Source organism: Budorcas taxicolor, chromosome 24, assembly GCF_023091745.1.
Source record: "Budorcas taxicolor isolate Tak-1 chromosome 24, Takin1.1, whole genome shotgun sequence".
NCBI lineage: Eukaryota > Metazoa > Chordata > Mammalia > Artiodactyla > Bovidae > Budorcas > Budorcas taxicolor.
Window position 1 is genome coordinate 18962598 of NC_068933.1, and position 19591 is coordinate 18982188.

A 19591-nucleotide genomic window follows, 5' to 3' on the forward strand; every position below is an offset into this window, starting at 1 on the left:
CCCTGTTTCTGCTTCCAGCCACATCCTCTTACTTTAACTTCAGGAGTGCTTTGTTGTCAGCACCGAATGTCAGGACCTCCAGGGCTCCCATACTTCTCTGCCTTGGTGTTTTCTGCTCTCACATCTGTCTGCCTGATGTGCAAATGTCCATCCACACTGTCTCCAGCACCCTTTCTTGCTGGTCGCAGATCCAGGTGTTCCCCCGCCCCGTCCTCTCACTGCACTGTGTACATAATTCTCTTTCCTAATTATCATATGGCCGTCAGCAGTGGCCTGTTTCTGTCTCTGCAGCGTAAAAGTCCCTTAAGGACAAGGACCAGCTTGCTACAGGCACATCCAGCAGATGTTTGCTGAATGCACAGGGGTCATGCGGGTCATCATTTCAGAACTGGATGCTCCCTCTTATCAGAGCACACATTTCCAGGTAGTCCACATTTAAGACCTCGTTGTCATTGGAACTTCCCCCTCAGCATAAACTGCCATCCTCAACTGCTGAGAAACACTGACAGAAAGAGCCTGTGGAGGGACAGGTGTCCCAGGAAGTGCTTTAGATGAGGAGATTAAGATTAAGGTAGAAAGATGGGAACCAGTTGTCTGTTCAAGCTGCTCGCCAAGCCTGTTAGCTCACTGCTTATGTTTTATTAACCCACAAGCCTTAGTTGTCAAGGCAGTAATGTAGTGGAAGGCACATCCCCGCCAGCGACTATCACCTTCGCAGATAGCTGTGTGTGTGAGTTAAACTGCAAGAGCTGACTATCAGACACAGGGTGTCTCCGTGTATCTTTGTAGGGCACCGCCCTCTTATACCTGCTTCCACCACCCCCAAGACACCAGGCAGGTCCACCTGTCCACAGCAAAGCCATACAGTAGATTTTGATAAATATTTGGTGAGTAAATGAGTAAGAAATCAATAGGTATATGAAACAAATGTTAGTTACTGAAGGCTACGTATAGTCTCTCCTTGTAGGCCTTGTCTCTTGCTTGATTTTAATATTCAGAAAGCCAGCAGATTCGGTCCGTGGCTTGTTCTTGCCTTAGGATGGTTGTATCCTCAGCAGCTAGGTTAGTCCCTGTCTGAATGGTTAAGTCTTTCTCTCAGAAGTAAGTGTTTTGCTTTGAGGGTGGGGGTCCATATGCCTGAGAGATGGAGCCTGAAACATGGGCCTGTTCTTCTTCCTTCAACTGTTTTCTTTAAGAGGATGATAAATAAGTTCTTCAGGCTGGTTTGAAATGTTATTACATTGAGATTTCTGAGCAGAAAGATCAAAGGGAGTAAACAGTGTTATCCAGCTATTTTTCAAGTGAGCATATGTCCTGGACTCAGGACTTTGGTTTTCCTGAGGGAGGTTTCAGTTTCATTGGAATGAAGTCCAGGAAGGTCTGATCAGACACACAGTGGTGATTATCTTGTCAACATGCATCTGAATCTATGTGAAAGTTAACATTTACTTTTAAGATTTCTGAGTAAGTTGATTCTTTGCAATTAGATAGCCTGTTAATGGAGCTAATAAACGAGATTTTTTAAGTTTTAAATAGTTGTATTATCAAAATGGTAACATGCTAATAAAGGGAACACAAGGGCAAAGTTTGGTTCATATTAAGCTAACTTGCTATAATAATAAATCCGGTAGGATTTAAGGGAAACTGTTGATTTTTGGCATTACAAAGTACTCTGTTTATGAGCACTGGGGCTTTGAGCATCATTGGAGATTTTTGCATCGTTTCTGATCTTCCGTTGGTCCAGGGGTGAGGAGGGAGGGAAGGATGCTCAAACTGGGTCATCAGCTGTCATGTGGTACAGCTGTGTCCTCAGGGAGCACAGTATATGGGGCGGAAGATTGAGGTCACAGCATGCTTTTCCAGCTCCAGGTAGAGGGCAGTCTGTATGCTTATTTGCTCTTAGGCTAAAACTCGAAGATATGTAAATCTATTCCAAGAATTCACATTCAATAGAAGCTGCATTGCTTAGATTTCTGCCCAGATTCCCCATGGAAAAAACATGGACTGACTATGTTTGCTTGATGGTTAAGTGTTAAAGATTGAAACTCAGAATTCATTTTAACCACCTTTAAAAAATCCTACATTTAAATTTTGAGTAGGTAATATATTTGTTGTAGTTGTTTTAGTCACTAAGTCATCTCTGACTCTTTTTGTGACCCCATGGACTGTAGCCCGACCTCCTCTGTCCATGGGATTTTCCAGATAAGAATATTGGAGTGGGTTGCTATTTTCTCCTCCACGGGATCTTCCCAACCTAGGGATGGAACCTGAGTCTCCCACATTGTGGGCAGATTGGTCCAGTTCAGTCGTGTCAGACTCTTTGCGACCCCATGGACTGCAGCACGCCAGACTTCCCTGTCCATCACCAACTCCCAGAGCTTGCTCAAACTCATGTCCATCAAGTCGGTGATGACATCCAACCATCCCATCCTCTGTCGTCCCTTTCTCCTCCTGCCGTCAATCTTTCCCAGCATCAGGGTCTTTTCCAATGAGTCAGTTCTTCGCGTCAGGTGGCCAAACTAGTGGAGCTTCAGCATCAGTCCTTCCAATGAATATTCAGGACTGTTTTCCCTTAGGATTGACTGGTTTGATCTCCTTGCAGTCCAAGGGATTCTAAAGAGTCTTCTGCAGCACCACAGTTCAAAAGCATCAATTCTTTGGTGCTCAGCTTTCTTTATAGTCCAACTCTCATATCCATACATCTACTACTGGAAAAACCATAGCTTTGACTAGACAGACCTTTGTTGGTAAAGTAATGTCTCTGCTTAATATACAGTCTAGGTTGGTCATAGCTTTCCTTTCAAGGAGAAAGGGTCTTTTGATTTCATGGCTGCAGTCACCATCTGCAGTGATTTTGGAGCCCAGAAAAATAAAGTCTTTCACTGCTTCCATTGTTTCCGCATCTATTTGCTATGAAGTGATGGGACCGGATGCCATGATCTTAGTTTTTGGAATGTTGAGTTTCAACCCAATTTTTTCGCTCTCTTTTTTCACTTTCATCAAGAGGCTCTTTAGTTCCTCTTCACTTTCTGCCATAAGAGTGGTGTCATCTGTGTATCTGAGGTTACTGATATTTCTCCCAGCAATCTTGATTCCAGCTTGTGCTTCATCCAACCCAGAATTTCACATGATATACTCTGCATATAAGTTAAATAAGCAGGGTGACAATATACAGCCTTGATGTACCCCTTTCCCAATTTGGAAGCAGTCTGTTGTTCCATGTCCGCTTCTAACTGTTGCTTCTTGACCTGCATACAGATTTCTCAGGAGGCAGGTAAGGTGGTCTGGTATTCCCATCTCTTTCAGAATTTTCCACAGTTTGTTGTGATTGACACAGTCAAAGGCTTTGGCATAATCAATAAAGCAGAAGTAGATGTTTTTCTGGAACTCTCTTGCTTTTTCGATGATCCAGCAGATGTTGGCAGTTTGATCTCTGGTTCCTCTTCCTTTTTTAAGTCCAGTTTGAACATCTGGAAGTTCACAGTTCATATACTATTGAAGTCTGGCTTAGAGAATTTTGAGCATTACTTTGCTGGTGTGTGAGATGAGTGCAATCATGTGGTAGTTTGAACATTCTTTGGCAGATTCTTTACCACTGCACCATTAGGGAAGCTCGCAATGTATTTACCTTGTGATTTAAAAGCATTTAAAAATGCACTGCTGTTGCTGTTAAGTCGCTTCAGTCGTGTCCGACTCTGTGCGACCCCAGAGATGGCAGCCCACCAGGCTCCTGTCCTTGGGATTCTCCAGGCAAGAATACTAGAGTGGGTTGCCACTTCCTTCTCCAATGCAGGAAAGTGAAAGTGAAGTCACTCAGTCTTGTCCGACTCCTAGCGACCCCATGGACTGCAGCCTACCAGGCTCTTCCATCCATGGGATTTGCCAGGCAAGAGTACTGGAGTGGGTTGCCACCTTTATATCGATCTGGTTCCTGTTGTCTTCTCTGAAAAGGTAAACATCGTTAGTACTTTTATATATATTATATGAAAGCTTTGTTGTGAATTTATAAGCAAAAAAGTACATACCTCTTGATACAATGAGACACATCATCTACATTGCTCTTGAGCATGTTTTTTTCATTTAACACAGAGAGCTTTCTATTTGTGTGTTACAGCTGTGGTGTTCCATTGTATAACTGTACCAAACATTTATTTAAGCACACCTCTACTTATGGACGGGCTTCCCTAGTGGCTGAGATGGTAAAGAGTCCCCCTGCAATGTAGGAGACCTGGGTTCGATCCCTGCATTGGGAAGATCCCCCGGAGGAGGACATGGCTACCAACTCCAGAATTCTTGCCTGGAGAGTCCCAAGGACAGAGGCTCCTGATGGTCTACAGTCCATGGGGTTGCAAAGAGTGGGACATGGCTGAGCAACTAAGCACAGCAGGTTCTGCTTTATTTGAGCTTCCTTGGTGGCTCAGCTGGTAAAGAATCTGTCTGCAATGTGGGAGGCCAAAGTTCAATCCCTGGGTAGGGAAGATCCCCTGGAGAAGGGAGCGGCCACCCACTCCAGTATTCTGGCCTGGTGAAATCCATGGACTATATAGTGCATGGGGTCACAAAGAGTCAGACACAGCTGAGTGACTTTCACTTCACTTCACTCCTTACGGACATTGGGGCTGTTTTTTGTTTTTTTTTTTTTAATCTTTTCTCTGCAAGCAAGTTTGCATTAAGACCGCTTATTAGGTGTCATTTTAACCCCATGTAGGATTCATAAGAGAACATATTCTTCCCTACTAGCTGTGACTCCATCAGTTTGTGCTAGGATGTGTTAGAGAAGCCTTATCAGCAGGTTTTATATTCTTAAACCTCCATCTGGGGTATGACACTATGCAGGCAGACATCATCAGAGTCATTTTAAATGTCTGACTGAGATTCTCCCTGGTAGCACTGAAAACTGCATCATGATGTCCATGATAATTTTCAGTGATTTCTGTCACTTCCTGAGGCAGAGTGGGGTTTGAATTCTAGGTGTGGTGTTTGGGATTTTCATGGCTGGACCTTTAAGAACCGTTGTTGGTATGCGAGGTTTCCTACTTTGAAATTCCAGTTCTATGGCCACTAAGAAAGCCTGAGAGAAAAAGAAGCTGGTACCTGGAGAACCTGAGTTTTCCAGAGGCAGTGGCTTACCTGCCCCCTGCCCCCGCCCCGCCCCAATTCTCTAGTTAGATGGAGTTAGCACCCTGACCCTGAACTGCAGCTGGAGGTAAACAGGAACCAGGCAAAGCACAGATGAGAAAGCAGCTGAGAACCAGAGACTTGCATGATTGGAATGCAATCACACTTGGACAGTTGATGTTTTCCAGGGGTGTTGTTCAGTCGCTAAGGCTTCCAGGCTTCCCTGCCTGTCTCTTGGAGTTTGCGCAAACTCATGTCCATTGAGTCAGTGATGCCATCCAACCACCTCATCCTATGTCACCCCTGTCTCCTCCTTCCCTCAATCTTTCCCAGCATCAGGATTTTTCCAGGGTGTACCTCAGTAAAAACTACATAAGTTCATTTACAGTGATTTTAGCAGTGTTCCAAATACAGTATCAAGTCCTAGAGAATTTTCTAAAATTTCAAAAAACAGATATGCCTTGACACAACAGTTCCAAAATGCGACAAATAGGATTTTCATAAGCACAAATGCCATTATTGTGTGTGTTCATTTCTGCTGTACAGCAAAGTAACTGAGTTATATATACATATATATGTATATTCTTTTTCATAACAAATGCCATTTTGTTACCAAAAGTTAAAGCAACTGAAATATAATAAAGGAAATGTATAGATACCAACTCACTTGTAGATCTAAGCCATCTGAATTCAGCAGCAAACTCAGGAGTGGCTTACACTGTTGCATGGCCAGATCTGGGGGTGGGAAAAAATATTAATAAGTGTTGGTCAGGCCTGGGGAAAGGGGGTCAAAACGTAGAAACTTGGAGTTATAAAATAAGTATGTCATGGAGATATACAGAATGGAGAGTAAAATTGAATACACTGTATTGCTTTTTTACAAGTTGCCAAGAGAGTATATCTTACAAGTTCTCATCACAGGAAAAGAAATTTTATGTATGGTGACAGATGTTAACTAGATTTATTGTGGTGATCGTTTTGCAATATATAAAAATATATTGAGATATATATGGTGAACCATGTTGTACACCTGAAACTAATGTAATATTATATGTCAGTTATATGGGAAAAAAATGTCAAATTAGATTTCAGATGGTAAAAAAAAAAATTGTCTTGGGAATTTGAAGCCTTTAACAAAATTTAGTAAGGTAAAATACAAAAAATATTGTAATGGCTTCAGAAGCTTAATTCAACTATTTTTTAAACACTTTTTCAAAATATTGACAGATGCTTAACACAATGTAAATATATTATTTCAAAATCTATGTCCATTGAGAAACACTAAAGTTAATCTCTTTGAAACAAGAAAAGATAAGTCAATCTCCCTGTGTTTGAAATAGTGTTAGAAATGGAATTAACCATTCAATGAGAAAAACAGATAAATATAAAAGAAAGTATATCCATATAACAAGGAATTTAGCCAAACAATGATACTAAGAAAATAATTTCTGTAAATTCTGTAGAGTTGTAAATTGAAAGTCTTGATAATCCAGTTAAAAATGTTTAGTTTCTCAAGGAGCCAAACATAACATTAATATTTAGCTGCTGCCCAACTTTGGCATAAGAGATAGTTTGAAGAACAAAAATTTTGGTGCTACAAAGAGTACCTATATTTTCATCCTGAGTATAAAAAAAACAGTGCTTAATAAATTAATTTATATTTCATATTTTTCCATAGAAATAACTTATTAGCACAGGACTTGTTAATACTAAAATTCCCCCTAGAAACTAAGTAGGCAAGCAACTTAATGTTTTCTGCAAAAATGTTAATATAAAAGCTTCATTTGTTGATTTTATAAATAATTATAACTTAATGGTTTAAGAACTGATATTGTATTACATAATAAAATTGATTAGCATAGAAATCCTAGAAACAGAATGAAATGTTAAAGATTTAAGAAATGGTAACATCAGAGCAGTAAATGATAAATGAATACATATTTCAGTAAGTGCTGGGAAGACGTGTGCTGTGATATCAGTCAGGAAAGTGAACCTGTGTCTACATAGGTTGCAGTGGAAGTTCTGGATGGTCAAGGATTAAAAGAAGTTTTTTGCTCTTCTGTTTGTTTGTATAAAAGTGTATAAAACAGGATATAAAAGGTAGGTATTTACCAGTATATAGGTTTATTGAAATGAAGTTAGCAGATAATGGGCTTGGATGAATTAAGTAACATTTTGTTAAGATTCCTGCATAAATGTTTATATTTAGTTATGCAACAATATTACATCCACAGTCCATCTCCACTTTCCAGAATGGGTGGGAACAGAAGCCTAGGTTCTTATCTTGGAGTCTGCCCTATAGATGCTGCCTACGCCCAGGTTAGGCCCTTCACATCCTTGAACTTTGCTTTGCTATAGAGGGCCACTGAGAAGATTTATTAACTGTTTTTTTAATTATTTATTTATTTATTTTAATTGGAGGCTAATTACTTTACAATATTGTAGTGGTTTTTGCCATACGTTGACATGAATCCGCCACAGGTGTACATGTGTTCCCCATCCTGAACCCCCCTCCCACCTCCCTCCCCATCCCATCCCTCAGGGTCCTCCCAGTGCATCAGCCCTGAGCACCCTGTCTCATGCATCAAACCTGGACTGGCGATCTGTTTCACATATGATAATATACATGTTTCAATGCTATTCTCTCGAATCATCCTATCCTTACCTTCTCCCACAGAGGAAAAAACAAAAGAGTGGGGAAAAAAAATCTGAAACAACTACAGCAAAATTTGAACATATATTTCATCTCAATTATAGATTAAATTGCTTATTTTATATGTACTTTTCTTATATTTGAAATGTTTTATCTTTCAAAATAAGTAAATAAATACAGAAATAATGATTGTCAACAACAACTGTCTGGCTGCACTGGGTCTTAGTTGCAGCCTGTGGGATCTTAGATTTGTAAATTGAAGGTTCTGCCCAGGGATGGAACCTGGGTCCCCCGTATTGGGAACCTGGAGTCTTAGCTACTAGACCACCTGGGAAGTCTAAGTATTTTTAAAACACAATATTTTAGTCATTTTAGAAGTGAGAGTTATCAAGTATTAATACAAATATGAGTTGTTTAACCATGGAAAGCTACCATAGAAAATGAGAGCCCTTTTCCTGTTTGTTTGTTCATCCTAAAGAATATTGAATGTGTTTTCCCACTGGTTTTTGGGACTTGAATACTGAGGTTTCTTTATTTTCCTTCTAGAAATCACTGTTTCCTTCCTTCTAAAAAATTAGAGAAAGTAGTTACCATCTATAAAATGGTCTTAGGTTTGTCACCACAGAATGCAGACACTGTAGGGAATGCCTGTGAGAATAAAGAAATATTTATTTTTTTTACTTTCTTATGAGGTTATTTTTTAAGATTTACATCTGATTATTTAGACTACTCATTTTAAGAAGTTAAGCAGCTTGCTTTCCTCTTTTTTCCAATTCTGTGTAATGTTTAAAGTGGCCGAGACATTTGGAATGGTTCCAAGATGGAACAGTTTTTCTGTATAAAATAGAGATTCCCAGGGCCCTGTGACAGAAAGTGAGCAGTCACTTAGCATCTTAGATGGATCTGGAGTATTAGCATGTGCGTCTCAAAAAAAAATTTTTTTTAAACCACATTACTGCTTGAAGGGGAAAAAGAAACAACAGAGCTTGTATTTGATAGAAAACAGAATAGTATAGTCAAGAGTATTGTACTCAGGGCTTCCCTGGTGGCTGAGTGGTAAAGAATCCGCCTGGCCAGTGAAGAAGACACAGGTTCAATCCCTGGTCCAGGAAGATCCCACATGCCACGCAGCAACTAAGCCACTGTGCCACAGCTACTGAGTCTGTGCTCTGGTGCCAGTGCTCGGCCACAGAAGAAGCCAGCGCAGTGAGAAGCCTGCCAGCGCAACAAAGACCCAACATAGCCCAAAATAAAAGTAAATAAAGGTATTTTATGAAGCGTATAAAGCTCTCAATGAATCATTTTGCTGTACACCTGGAACTAACACACATCGTAAATCAACTACAGTTCAAAATAAAGTAAAAAAAAAAATTCTTTTTTTAAAGTATAGTACTCTTGGCAGTGAATTTAAAGATCAGGGGTTATATGTGAGTAGGTTTTCACTGTATATGTGGTGATTTATCAGGGATTAGGAAATGACTCATGTACAGTATAACATGTACAGTATAAATCTTGGGAACGCACCAGGCCACCAGCAGGGAAAGGAGAGGAAGTTGATAGGAAACGTATAGGAAGAGGGAAAGGCATTAACAGTTCAGTCGTGTGTGTGTGTGTGTGTGTGTGTGTGTGTGTGTGTTTTCAGCCAGCCTGAATCAGAGCTTCCAGTCAGGGTACTTGTCACAGCAGATTTCTGTACCACTTTACCTGGAAAATTATAAACCATGATGTCAATATTATTTTTGACACAGTTTTCATGTTTCTGGATTGGTCAATCCATCTGCCTTATATATCCCTCGTTCTCTGCCACGTATACATCCTTTTAAGTCAGAACTAAAGCCGCCGTCTGTGGTTCTAGTTCCAGACATGCAGATATCCGATTAATCCCGGTTCTCATCCATATGCTTCTCTTTATAAACGTAACTGAAGCGCTCTTGTGTGGCTGCTCTAGTGTTTAGGGAACCCAGATGGTGTTGCTTAGGAAAATGAAGGTCACATGTTTTCCTACCTATATCCGTTCCTTTTGCAGTTGAGAAGGGCAGACAGAAGAGTCCCCGAAGTCTGTGCATCCAGACCCAGACATCCCCAGATGTGCTGTCCTCTGAAAAAGCACTTGAGTTGGCTCAGTATAAAAGCAAATGTACGAAGCAAAGTGGAGTTATCCTGCAGCTCAAGCAGCTTCTTTCCCTGGGCAACACCAAGTTTGAGGCATTAACAGTTGTGGCTCAGCACCTGCTGTCTCAGGTAAGGACACAGACCCTCTAAACAGCCTTCTCACTAAGGTGGGGGCGGGGGCGGGGAGGGTGGACAGGATGTGCAATGCGCATGCTCCTATCTTGTGAATGCTCAGTAAGATTGGGGCTTCCCAGGTGGCGCTGGTGAAGAACCTGCCTATTTGCAGGAGACATAAAGAGACTAGGGTTCAATTCCAGGGTCAGGAAGATGCTCTGGAGAAGGGCATGGCAACCCACTCCAGTATTCTTGCCTGGAGAATCCCATGGACAGAGGAGCTATAGTCCACGGGGTCGCAAAGAGTTGGACACAACTGAAGCAACTTAGTATGCAGCCAATTATGCTTTTGCCAACTCACCTGATACCTAGAGTCACTGTAGAGTCTAGATTTCTGGAAATCTGGGCTTGAAACATTTCTGAGCTCTTCTCTTTCTCCTCTGGAGTTTCTTAGCCCCACAACAGTGAAAATATAATTGCCTATTCAACTACTATACACCTCTAGACTATATTAGCACTGCCGATAAAAATATTCATCAGCCGATCTAAGAAAGAAACAGAAAATTGTTCTTGAGCCAAACTGAGGATTTTAACCTGGGAAGAGCTTCTCGGAAAGGTCAGAGAACTGTTCCACACCTTGGACAGTTGAGACAGTTTACACAATCCAGGTCTGCAAGAACAAAGTGGTAGGTCATGTGATCCCTCACAGGCTCTCAGGGAATGTTATCTTTGAGGAGTTGTCTTGCTGACGCTAGAACGGTGCTCTTTATAACGGCTGAGCAGGTATTTCTGCTGATGGGGGAGGTCTGGCCGAAGCATAACGCAGATACGCAATACACAGTGGAGGAAGAGAGAAGGCCAAAGGACCGAGAACATTTTATGCTTAAACTTTTCTTGTCTTGCCATACAATAGGACTTTTATTTCACAGCATTAACTTTTTTTTTCACTTCACGTTTTAGCAGACTATGTGTAGCTTGCCATATCACACAGTGAGGTTAACAGTTTGAAAAATGAGAATGATTATGGGTCAAATTTTTGAGATAACTCTCAGTGTTGGTCCAAGGATTCTTCAGAATTTTCATCCATTCCTAAGATAGTGTGTCGTACAACAAACATGAAACAGATTTTCTTTGCTTACTGACTCTTCCCGTGATACAAGGATGTCAGTTCAGGAACTAGTTAAAATTCATTGAGAAAACCAAGCTTCTATGAACATATGCCACTGGCATAGCAACAGAAAGTTAATTATTTAAGGGGAAATACTGGGATGAGAATGTAACTTGAGCTCTCTAGGTATTTTTAAATCACTGTTTCAAAGACAAAGATACATGACATCTCAGGAGGAAACCTGTTCAGTTTGCCTGTTCTGTAGTTCAGTTCAACCCAACAAACCGACACTCATTTCTTAGGCTACTCTGATGTGATTGCCTGTCTGGGGTAGGGGAGACAGAGGTGAATGAGACCTGTTCTGTGCCTTTGACAAGCTTCCAGGCTAGTAGACAGTTTAGATCAGTATTTAGTGAACATTTTACAGCTTTGTTCAAAAAAAAAAAATATATATATATATATGTATTTTTTTGAGGGATTTCCATGGTGGTCCAGTGGTTAAGACACTGCTTCCAATGTAGGGGGCATGGGTTCGATCCCTTGTCAGGGAACTAAGATCCCACAGTGTAGTCTATGTAGATATATACACACACACACACATATACATGTATATATATATATACACATACACATAGATATATATATGTACAAAATATATTTATAGATATATATCTCTCTACTTGTACTCTGTGTGTGTGTGTGTGTGCATATATATATACACATACACATAGATATATATATGTACAAAATATATTTATAGATATATATCTCTCTACTTGTACTCTGTGTGTGTGTGTGTGCATATATATATACACATACACATAGATATATATATGTACAAAATATATTTATAGATATATATCTCTCTACTTGTACTCTGTGTGTGTGTGTGCATATATATATACACATACACATAGATATATATATGTACAAAATATATTTATAGATATATATCTCTCTACTTGTACTCTGTGTGTGTGTGTGTGCATATATATATACACATACACATAGATATATATATGTACAAAATATATTTATAGATATATATCTCTCTACTTGTACTCTGTGTGTGTGTGTGTGTGCATATATATATACACATACACATAGATATATATATGTACAAAATATATTTATAGATATATATCTCTCTACTTGTACTCTGTGTGTGTGTGTGCATATATATATACACATACACATCTTTCTTTGAGATGGAGATGTAGACAGTTATCTAGTTTTTAATTACAGTCGCATACAGTATTTTTCTGGGTTTTAGTGTGTGTGTCTAAATATTTGTTTGCACAAATGTATCCCATTAGAGTTGTCCTTCAGGAACATTGTGCCACTGATTTAAACAATAAAATGTTACTCAAGTAGAATAATGTATCTGGACCCACTAAAATGTAATGTGGTAAATACAGAATGATTAGACACTGAGAACATATCAGTGTGTTTCATTTCTAAGTATCCTTTAAAAAATTTAAAACAATGCTTTCAGGTATTTCATAAATACTCTTTTAAAAAAACAGCTTAGGCTTATATTCTGTATGTCTCTCTATCAGTTGCCTTCCTGTGAGCTCAAAAGAGGAGATATTTTAGTCATTATTATAAGATTTGGGAACAGAGCTAAATTCTTTCTCAAGGCAACTTAGCAAGTCAGTAATAGGCACACACAAGAAGAAAAATCCTATTGTTTCCCTTCTGTGATACCCATGGCATTTAGCTACTATAGTACTTCACAAATTTGTTATCATGCTGACAAAACCTCTGTGGTATAATCAAGACATATGATAGTTTTCTCTTAGTGGAAGAAGAAACAGTTCTAAGAACTGAATAAACTGTTCAAAATTTGTATACATTGTAACCAGTGACGGGAGAGCATGAATTCTGATTTCTGGTTCTATTCACTTTTTACTTTACTGCTCAGTATTTTATGCTATTAGACAAGAAGTTTAAAATGTATAGGTTAAATTCTATTTCATCTAATGGAAATCTGTTGTTAGAATCTTGACTTAACAGTACCACATGATTTTGAGTTAAAACTCATTTATCTTCAGTACTTTTGTTTTTTTTTATTAAGTAAGAAAGGAATTTGAGAGTTGGTTTATATAACCAAGTAAACTAAATTGGAAAGCACATAATTATTAAATGTAGGGAACAATTTGTCTATGTAGAGATAAGCCAATTATTGACTTTACTATATCCAATCAAGTCTGATGAGTTAGTTCTCATCCCGCTGTGTTCCTCCCCTTCCTTCATCCTCTCTTTTCCATTTCTACTGATGCCAACCTTGTTCAAACCCTGGGTAAACTATCTTCTAGATTATGACAGTAACTTGTTAACCAGTCTGCAGGCTTGCACTCTTTCCCCTGTAATCCACCTCAAGCAATGCTAGTAGATTGATTTTTCCAAAGCACTCCTTCAGTGTCTCTCCATTGACTGTATGGTGACCTGCCCGATATGGTAGCCACTAGCTTGAAGACACCACTGAGCTTTTGAATCATGTTATTGTTGTTCAGTTGCTAAATCATGTCTGACTCTTTGCAACCCCATGGACTGCACCACGCCAGGCCCCTCTGTCCTCCACTATAACCTGGAGTTTGCTCAAATTCATGTCCATTGAGTCAGTGATGCTATCTAACCATCTCATCCTCTGCTGCCCCTTCTCCTTTTGCCCTCAATCTTTTCCCAGCATCAGGGTCTTTTCCAAAGAGTCAGCTCTTTGCATCAGGTGGCCAAAATATGGGAGCTTCAGCTTCAGCATCAGTCCTTCCAATGAATACTCAGGGGTGATTTCTTTTAGGATTGACTGACTTGGTCTTGTTTGATTTGAAGTGTAGCCTGGCTGAATTGAGATATGCAGTCAGTGTAAAATATACCTGAATTTTGAAGACCATATTAAATATCTCATTAATAATTTTTCTATTGACTGTATGTTGAATTGATAATTTGGATATACTGCATTAAATAAAATATATTGTCAAATTAGTTTAACTTTTAAACTTAAAAAATGTGGCTACTAGGAAATTAAAACTACCTCCATGGCTCACATACTTCTTTCGAATGACTCCAGTATGTAACAGGGAATATAAAATTCTCTCTATAATTTGGCAGAAGCTGCCCATTTCAATCCTCCCCTCACTGCCTGTGTGCTCCAGCTATATAATCAAGAAGGTAAAGGAGAAACAGGAAGGGTTTAACATTTGTTGAGTATTTACTAAGAACCAGACATTCTCACTTATTATTAAGATCCTCTCCAAAAACACAAGTTGGAGTTTATAAGTAAGAAAATTGAGCCATAGAACTGTTAAATAATTTGACTAGCATCAGTTAGCTGATAAGAGAAGGACCAGGACTTGAACCAAAGACTAGGTCACTATGAACTCAAAATTCCCTACGGGGACTTCCCTGGTGGTCCTGTGGCTAAGACTCTGAGCTACCGATGCAGGGGGACTGGTATACTGAAGCTGAAGTTCCAATACTTTGGCCACTTGATGCAAATGGTCAGAGAACTAGATTCTGTGTGCCTCAATTAAGACCCAGCACAGCCAAACAAATAAGTAGGTTTTTTTTTTTTTTTTGAGAGAGAGAGAAAGCCATGTCCATCACCTTGTTCAAATCCTCTACTAACTTCCTGCCCCTTTTCATCCTTTGTTTAATATCTTTAATGGGTTACCACCCTTCTCCCTAATACCTATGTGTTCAGATCTTTCTTGCAGTAGCATCCCATTGCTACCTGGATTTTACTTTACATGGATTTGTTATACAAATTGCCAAAGTTAAAAATGCAAATTCAATAATGAGGCCTTCCTGCTTTCTGCGCCCCTCCGTGAGCAAAGGCACAGGAGCACCTGTGAGGACGACAGGAGTCTCCCTCACCTGTGCTCCCAGTCCCTCTGTGCCCCACATGGCATGCCCCTGCCGCACTCCATGTGGTCCTAGCATTTGAAGATACTTTCCTCCCACGTGACTTGGCCCCTAAACACAAGCCAAACATTCTGTCAGTTGCTCAGCTGCAAAAAGATTAGGTCCAGTACCAGAGAAAACATTTCACTGGTCGGGCACCCTGAGAGATGCTTTCATCCGCAGCAGGGCAGACTCAGTGAGCTTCATGGCTCCCTGTACTGTCTGTGAATTTCATCTTACCTCCAATTTTTTAAGTTCCTAATGCCCATAGCCAGGCTTCAGCAATATGTGAACCGTGAACTTCCAGATGTTCAAGCTGATTTTAGAAAAGGCAGAGGAACCAGAGATCAAATTGTCAACATCTGCTGGATCATCGAAAAAGCAAGAAAGTTCCAGAAAAACATCTATTTTTGCTTTATTAACTATGCCAAAGCCTTTGACTGTGTGGATCACAGTAAACTGTGGAAAATTCTGAAAGAGATGGGAATACCAGACCACCTGACCTGCCTCTTGAGAAACCTATATGCAGGTCAGGAAGCAACAGTTAGAACTGGACATGGAACAACAGACTGGTTCCAAATAGGAAAAGGAGTACATCAAGGCTGTATATTGTCACCTGCTTATTTAACTTCTATGCAGAGTACATCATGAGAAACGCTGGACTGGAAGAAGCACCAGCTGGAATCAAGATTGCCGGGAGAAATATCAATAACCTCAGATATGCAGATGACACCACCCTTATGGCAGAAAGTGAAGAGGAACTAAAAAGCCTCTTGATGAAAGTGAAAGAGGAGAGTGAAAAAGTTGGCTTAAAGCTCAACATTCAGAAAACGAAGATCATGGCATCTGGTCCCATCACTTCATGGCAAATAGATGGAGAAACAGTGGAAACAGTGTCAGACTTTCTTCTTTTGGGCTCCAAAATCACTGCAGATGGTGACTGCAGCCATGCAATTAAAATCTGCTTACTCCTTGGAAGAAAAGTTATGACCAACCTAGACAGCATATTGAATAACAGAGACATTACTTTGCCAACAAAGGTCCATCTAGTCAAGGCTATGGTTTTTCCAGTGGTCATGTATGGATGTGAGTGTTGGACTCTGAAGAAAGCTGAGCACTGAGTAATTGATGCTTCTGAACTGTGGTGTTGGAGAAGACTCTTGAGAGTCCCTTGGACTGCAAGGAGATCCAACCAGTCCATTCTAAAGGAGATCAGCCCTGGGATTTCTTTGGAAGGAATGATGCTAAAGCTGAAACTCCAATATTTTGGCTACCTCATGCGAAGAGTTGACTCCTTGGAAAAGACTCTGATGCTGGGAGGGATTGGGGGCAGGAGGAGAAGGGGATGACAGAGGATGAGATGGCTGGATGGCATCATCGACCCGATGGACGTGAATCTGAGTGAACTCCGGGAGATGGTGATGGACAGGGAGGCCTGGCGTGCTGCGATTCATGGGGTTGCAAAGAGTCGGACATGACTGAGCAACTGAACTGAACTGAACTGAATGCCCATATATTGTGACTCTATTGAATTTCTTAAAATTCAGCCCAAAGACACTCTTTTATGAAGACTTTCCTGATCCTTCTAGCTCTGTTTTTTTTTTTTGTTATTTGTTTTCTAATTTTAAAAAATTTAATTGAACTATAATTGCTTTACAATGTTGTGTTAGTTCTGCTCCACACTGTGAATCAGCCATATGTATACATATCTGCCCTTCCTCCTGAGCCTGCCCCCCACCCCACCCCCCATCCTACCCCTCTAGGTCATCACAGAGCACCATAGCTCTGTTTTATCTACTCTCTGGATTCTAGGAGCACATACATTTTCCCTGGCACACTCTACTTATTGTTGTTGTTGTTCAGTCGCAAAGTCATGTCTTGACTCTTTGTGACCCCGTGGACTGCAGCACACCAGGCCTCCCTCTCCCGCACTATCTATCTCCTGGAGTTCACCCAAGTTCATGTCCGTTGATGCAGTGATACAATTCAACCATCTCAGCCTCTGCCGCCCTCTTCCTTTACCGTCAATCATTCCCAGCATCAGAGTCTTTTCCAATGAGTCGGCTGTTTGTATCACCATTTTGCAGCTGTTTTTAAGATAGGCAGCTCGCTGAGAGCAGAATCTGTGTCTCCTGCTTTCTTAGGAAACCACCCAGCTGCCATGGCAGTGCCTCATGCATAATAGACACAGTGGTAAACTATAATAGACATAGTGCTAGTGGTAAAGAACCCACCTGCCAGTGCAGGAGACACAAGTTTGATCCCTGGGTCAGGAAGATCCCCTGGAGGAGGAAATAGCAACCCACTTCACTGTTTCTGCCTGGAGAATCCCATGGACAGAGGAGCCTGGCAGGCTACAGTCCATAGGGTCCCACAGAGTGGAACACAACTGAAGGGGCTTAGCAGGCAGGCATGTGTATCTGAATGAACAAATGGGGCAATAAAGAGGGTGGCATCCCAGATGTAAGGTGAACTTATAAAGTCTTTACACAAATGTTCTTTGCTCTTTTCTAGCTCTTTATAATCAATCAGCAAATATTTACTGATTGCCTAATGTGTAGAGGGCACTGTTAAAAATATAGTTGGGAAGGAAAGATACAACAAAGGGGGAAGTTAAGCATTTTTTTTCCAGAATTTTTACTTAACCCTTTGGTTCTCTTATATCCATTATAGAAGTGATTGATATATAGATAGATAGAGATCTGCATATACATATCTGTCTTGTCATTGCTAAGTTTTTCTAAATAGTTTCAGAGCATTAAATTATATGTAAAAGTGGTTGGAATCCTAGAACTATCACTTATCCATTTGTTGCAAGTCTATTTAATGACTGACTTTACCACTTTGGTAGTAGACATCATTCATTAGATATCATCATCATTTCCCCCGGAGGACGGCATGGCAACCCACTCCAGTATTCTTGCCTGGAAAACCCCATGGACACGGAGCCTGGTAGGCCCCAGTCCACGCGGTCGCAGAGTCAGACACAACGTAGCAACTAAACAACTACAACAATCATTCATCACAGAGTAGAAGTTCTAATGCTCATCTCATGAATCTGGTAACCAATACCACCCTTTCTGTTTCTCAAAGGATACTGTTGTTAGTTTTTGTTCTTATTCTTGGTTTATCCTTGTATAGCTGTTAAATGTTCGTGCATACAGGCCAAGTGAAGGACAGTGTTGATGGCAGTAATCCCAATTTCTCCATAAAAGTTCCAGGTACACCCCCCCACCGCCCACCCCCAAACATCTGAACAGTATTCAGTGTGCCTCCGATATTTTTGAAAGTGAAATCTAACCCAAAGTGGCACCTAAACAAAGATGAATTTTGAATGACACTAGCACTCTAAAAGTAAAAATGTCTGAGACCCAGAAAAGTGGACGCAATTCATTGTGTAGTAGTGGGGACGGAGGAGGTCAGAGAGAGCCTACATCTGAGCCATCAGACTGGGCTCTTTGCTGCAGAGTCCCTTGTGCTGTTGACTGCTCCCAAGCTAGCAAATCGAGGCTCACTGATGGGACGACAGCCAGGGACTAAGTGCCTGTGTCCCGGGGACTCCTAATTAAATTGTGGTGAGTTCATTCCCCCCGCCTTGGAGCACTTCATATCTGTAATGCATGAGCATAAAAGCATTTTTTTCCAACCAGATTCCCACCTCCCTCTCCACCCTCCCACCATATTGTGTGAAATTCTGCATATTACAATACAAAGAGAATGAAATAATCTTGTTATCTGGACCATAAAGGTCTAAGACAGAAACACTGATATATGAGCAGCTAAACAAAAAGAAACAGGCAATCAATATCTAAGTGACAAAATGCATTTTGTCGTCTACAAAGGGTAAATATCTTAAAGGGCAAACTCCCAGGAGAGTCAGACAGAAACGAACACTGAGCATATGCTTACCATGATATGGGCACTGTGGTCGGCGTTTCTCGTAGGATCAAAACCCCTTTGTTTTTCCATTATCCAGTACCGCGGTCCCTCGTATGAGGTCATCTGCCTTGAATTATGGGGCCTGGATGTTTTAACTCTACATAGCCCCCAAGCTTCTTTCAGACATTGTTCCCATGTCTTAAATTTTTTTCCTTATTTTCCCCAGCATCTGGAATGGTACTTCGTTAATTGGTACTGAGTAATAACTTGCCAACCAATTCAGAAGGATGAATGTCCTGTCTAGGCATGTGGACGAAGGCAGTGGTATCTATGATTGACTGTTAGTATTCCCTGAAGGCTTATAAAATGGGTCAATTACAGAAGACCAGGCATTCCAGCTTCTGGAGATGGGACGTGCATGGCAAGCCCAACTTAGAAGCGGAGTGGGTCGTCTAAACAGGAGCTGGGTGATTTGAGGTTCATGGACTTTTTTTTTTTTTTTTTTTTTTTTTAGTGAAACGATTAAAGTGTTTGCTAGGAAAAGAGTACATTTGGATAGACACATGGGTGGGCTCAGAGAGTGAGCTGCCTCTGGAAGTTTATTCTTTATGCACTCAATGGAGGGCTCTCATTGAGCAAGGACACTTATATGCACCAAGAATATCGGATGAAAATCTACTAATCCTCTGCAAAACAGTGTGGAG

At 40.5% G+C, this 19591-nt stretch overlaps 1 protein-coding gene across 2 annotated transcripts in view; it reads left to right on the forward strand.

The window, feature by feature from the left end:
* Positions 1-19591, forward strand: part of MTUS1 (microtubule associated scaffold protein 1) — a 157839-nt gene that overhangs the window by 100299 nt on the left and 37949 nt on the right. For both annotated transcript variants that reach the window (XM_052661294.1, XM_052661295.1), the window contains one exon: positions 9798-10012. In XM_052661294.1, coding sequence (XP_052517254.1) covers positions 9798-10012 — 215 coding nt within the window. The remainder of the gene's footprint in view (positions 1-9797; positions 10013-19591) is intronic.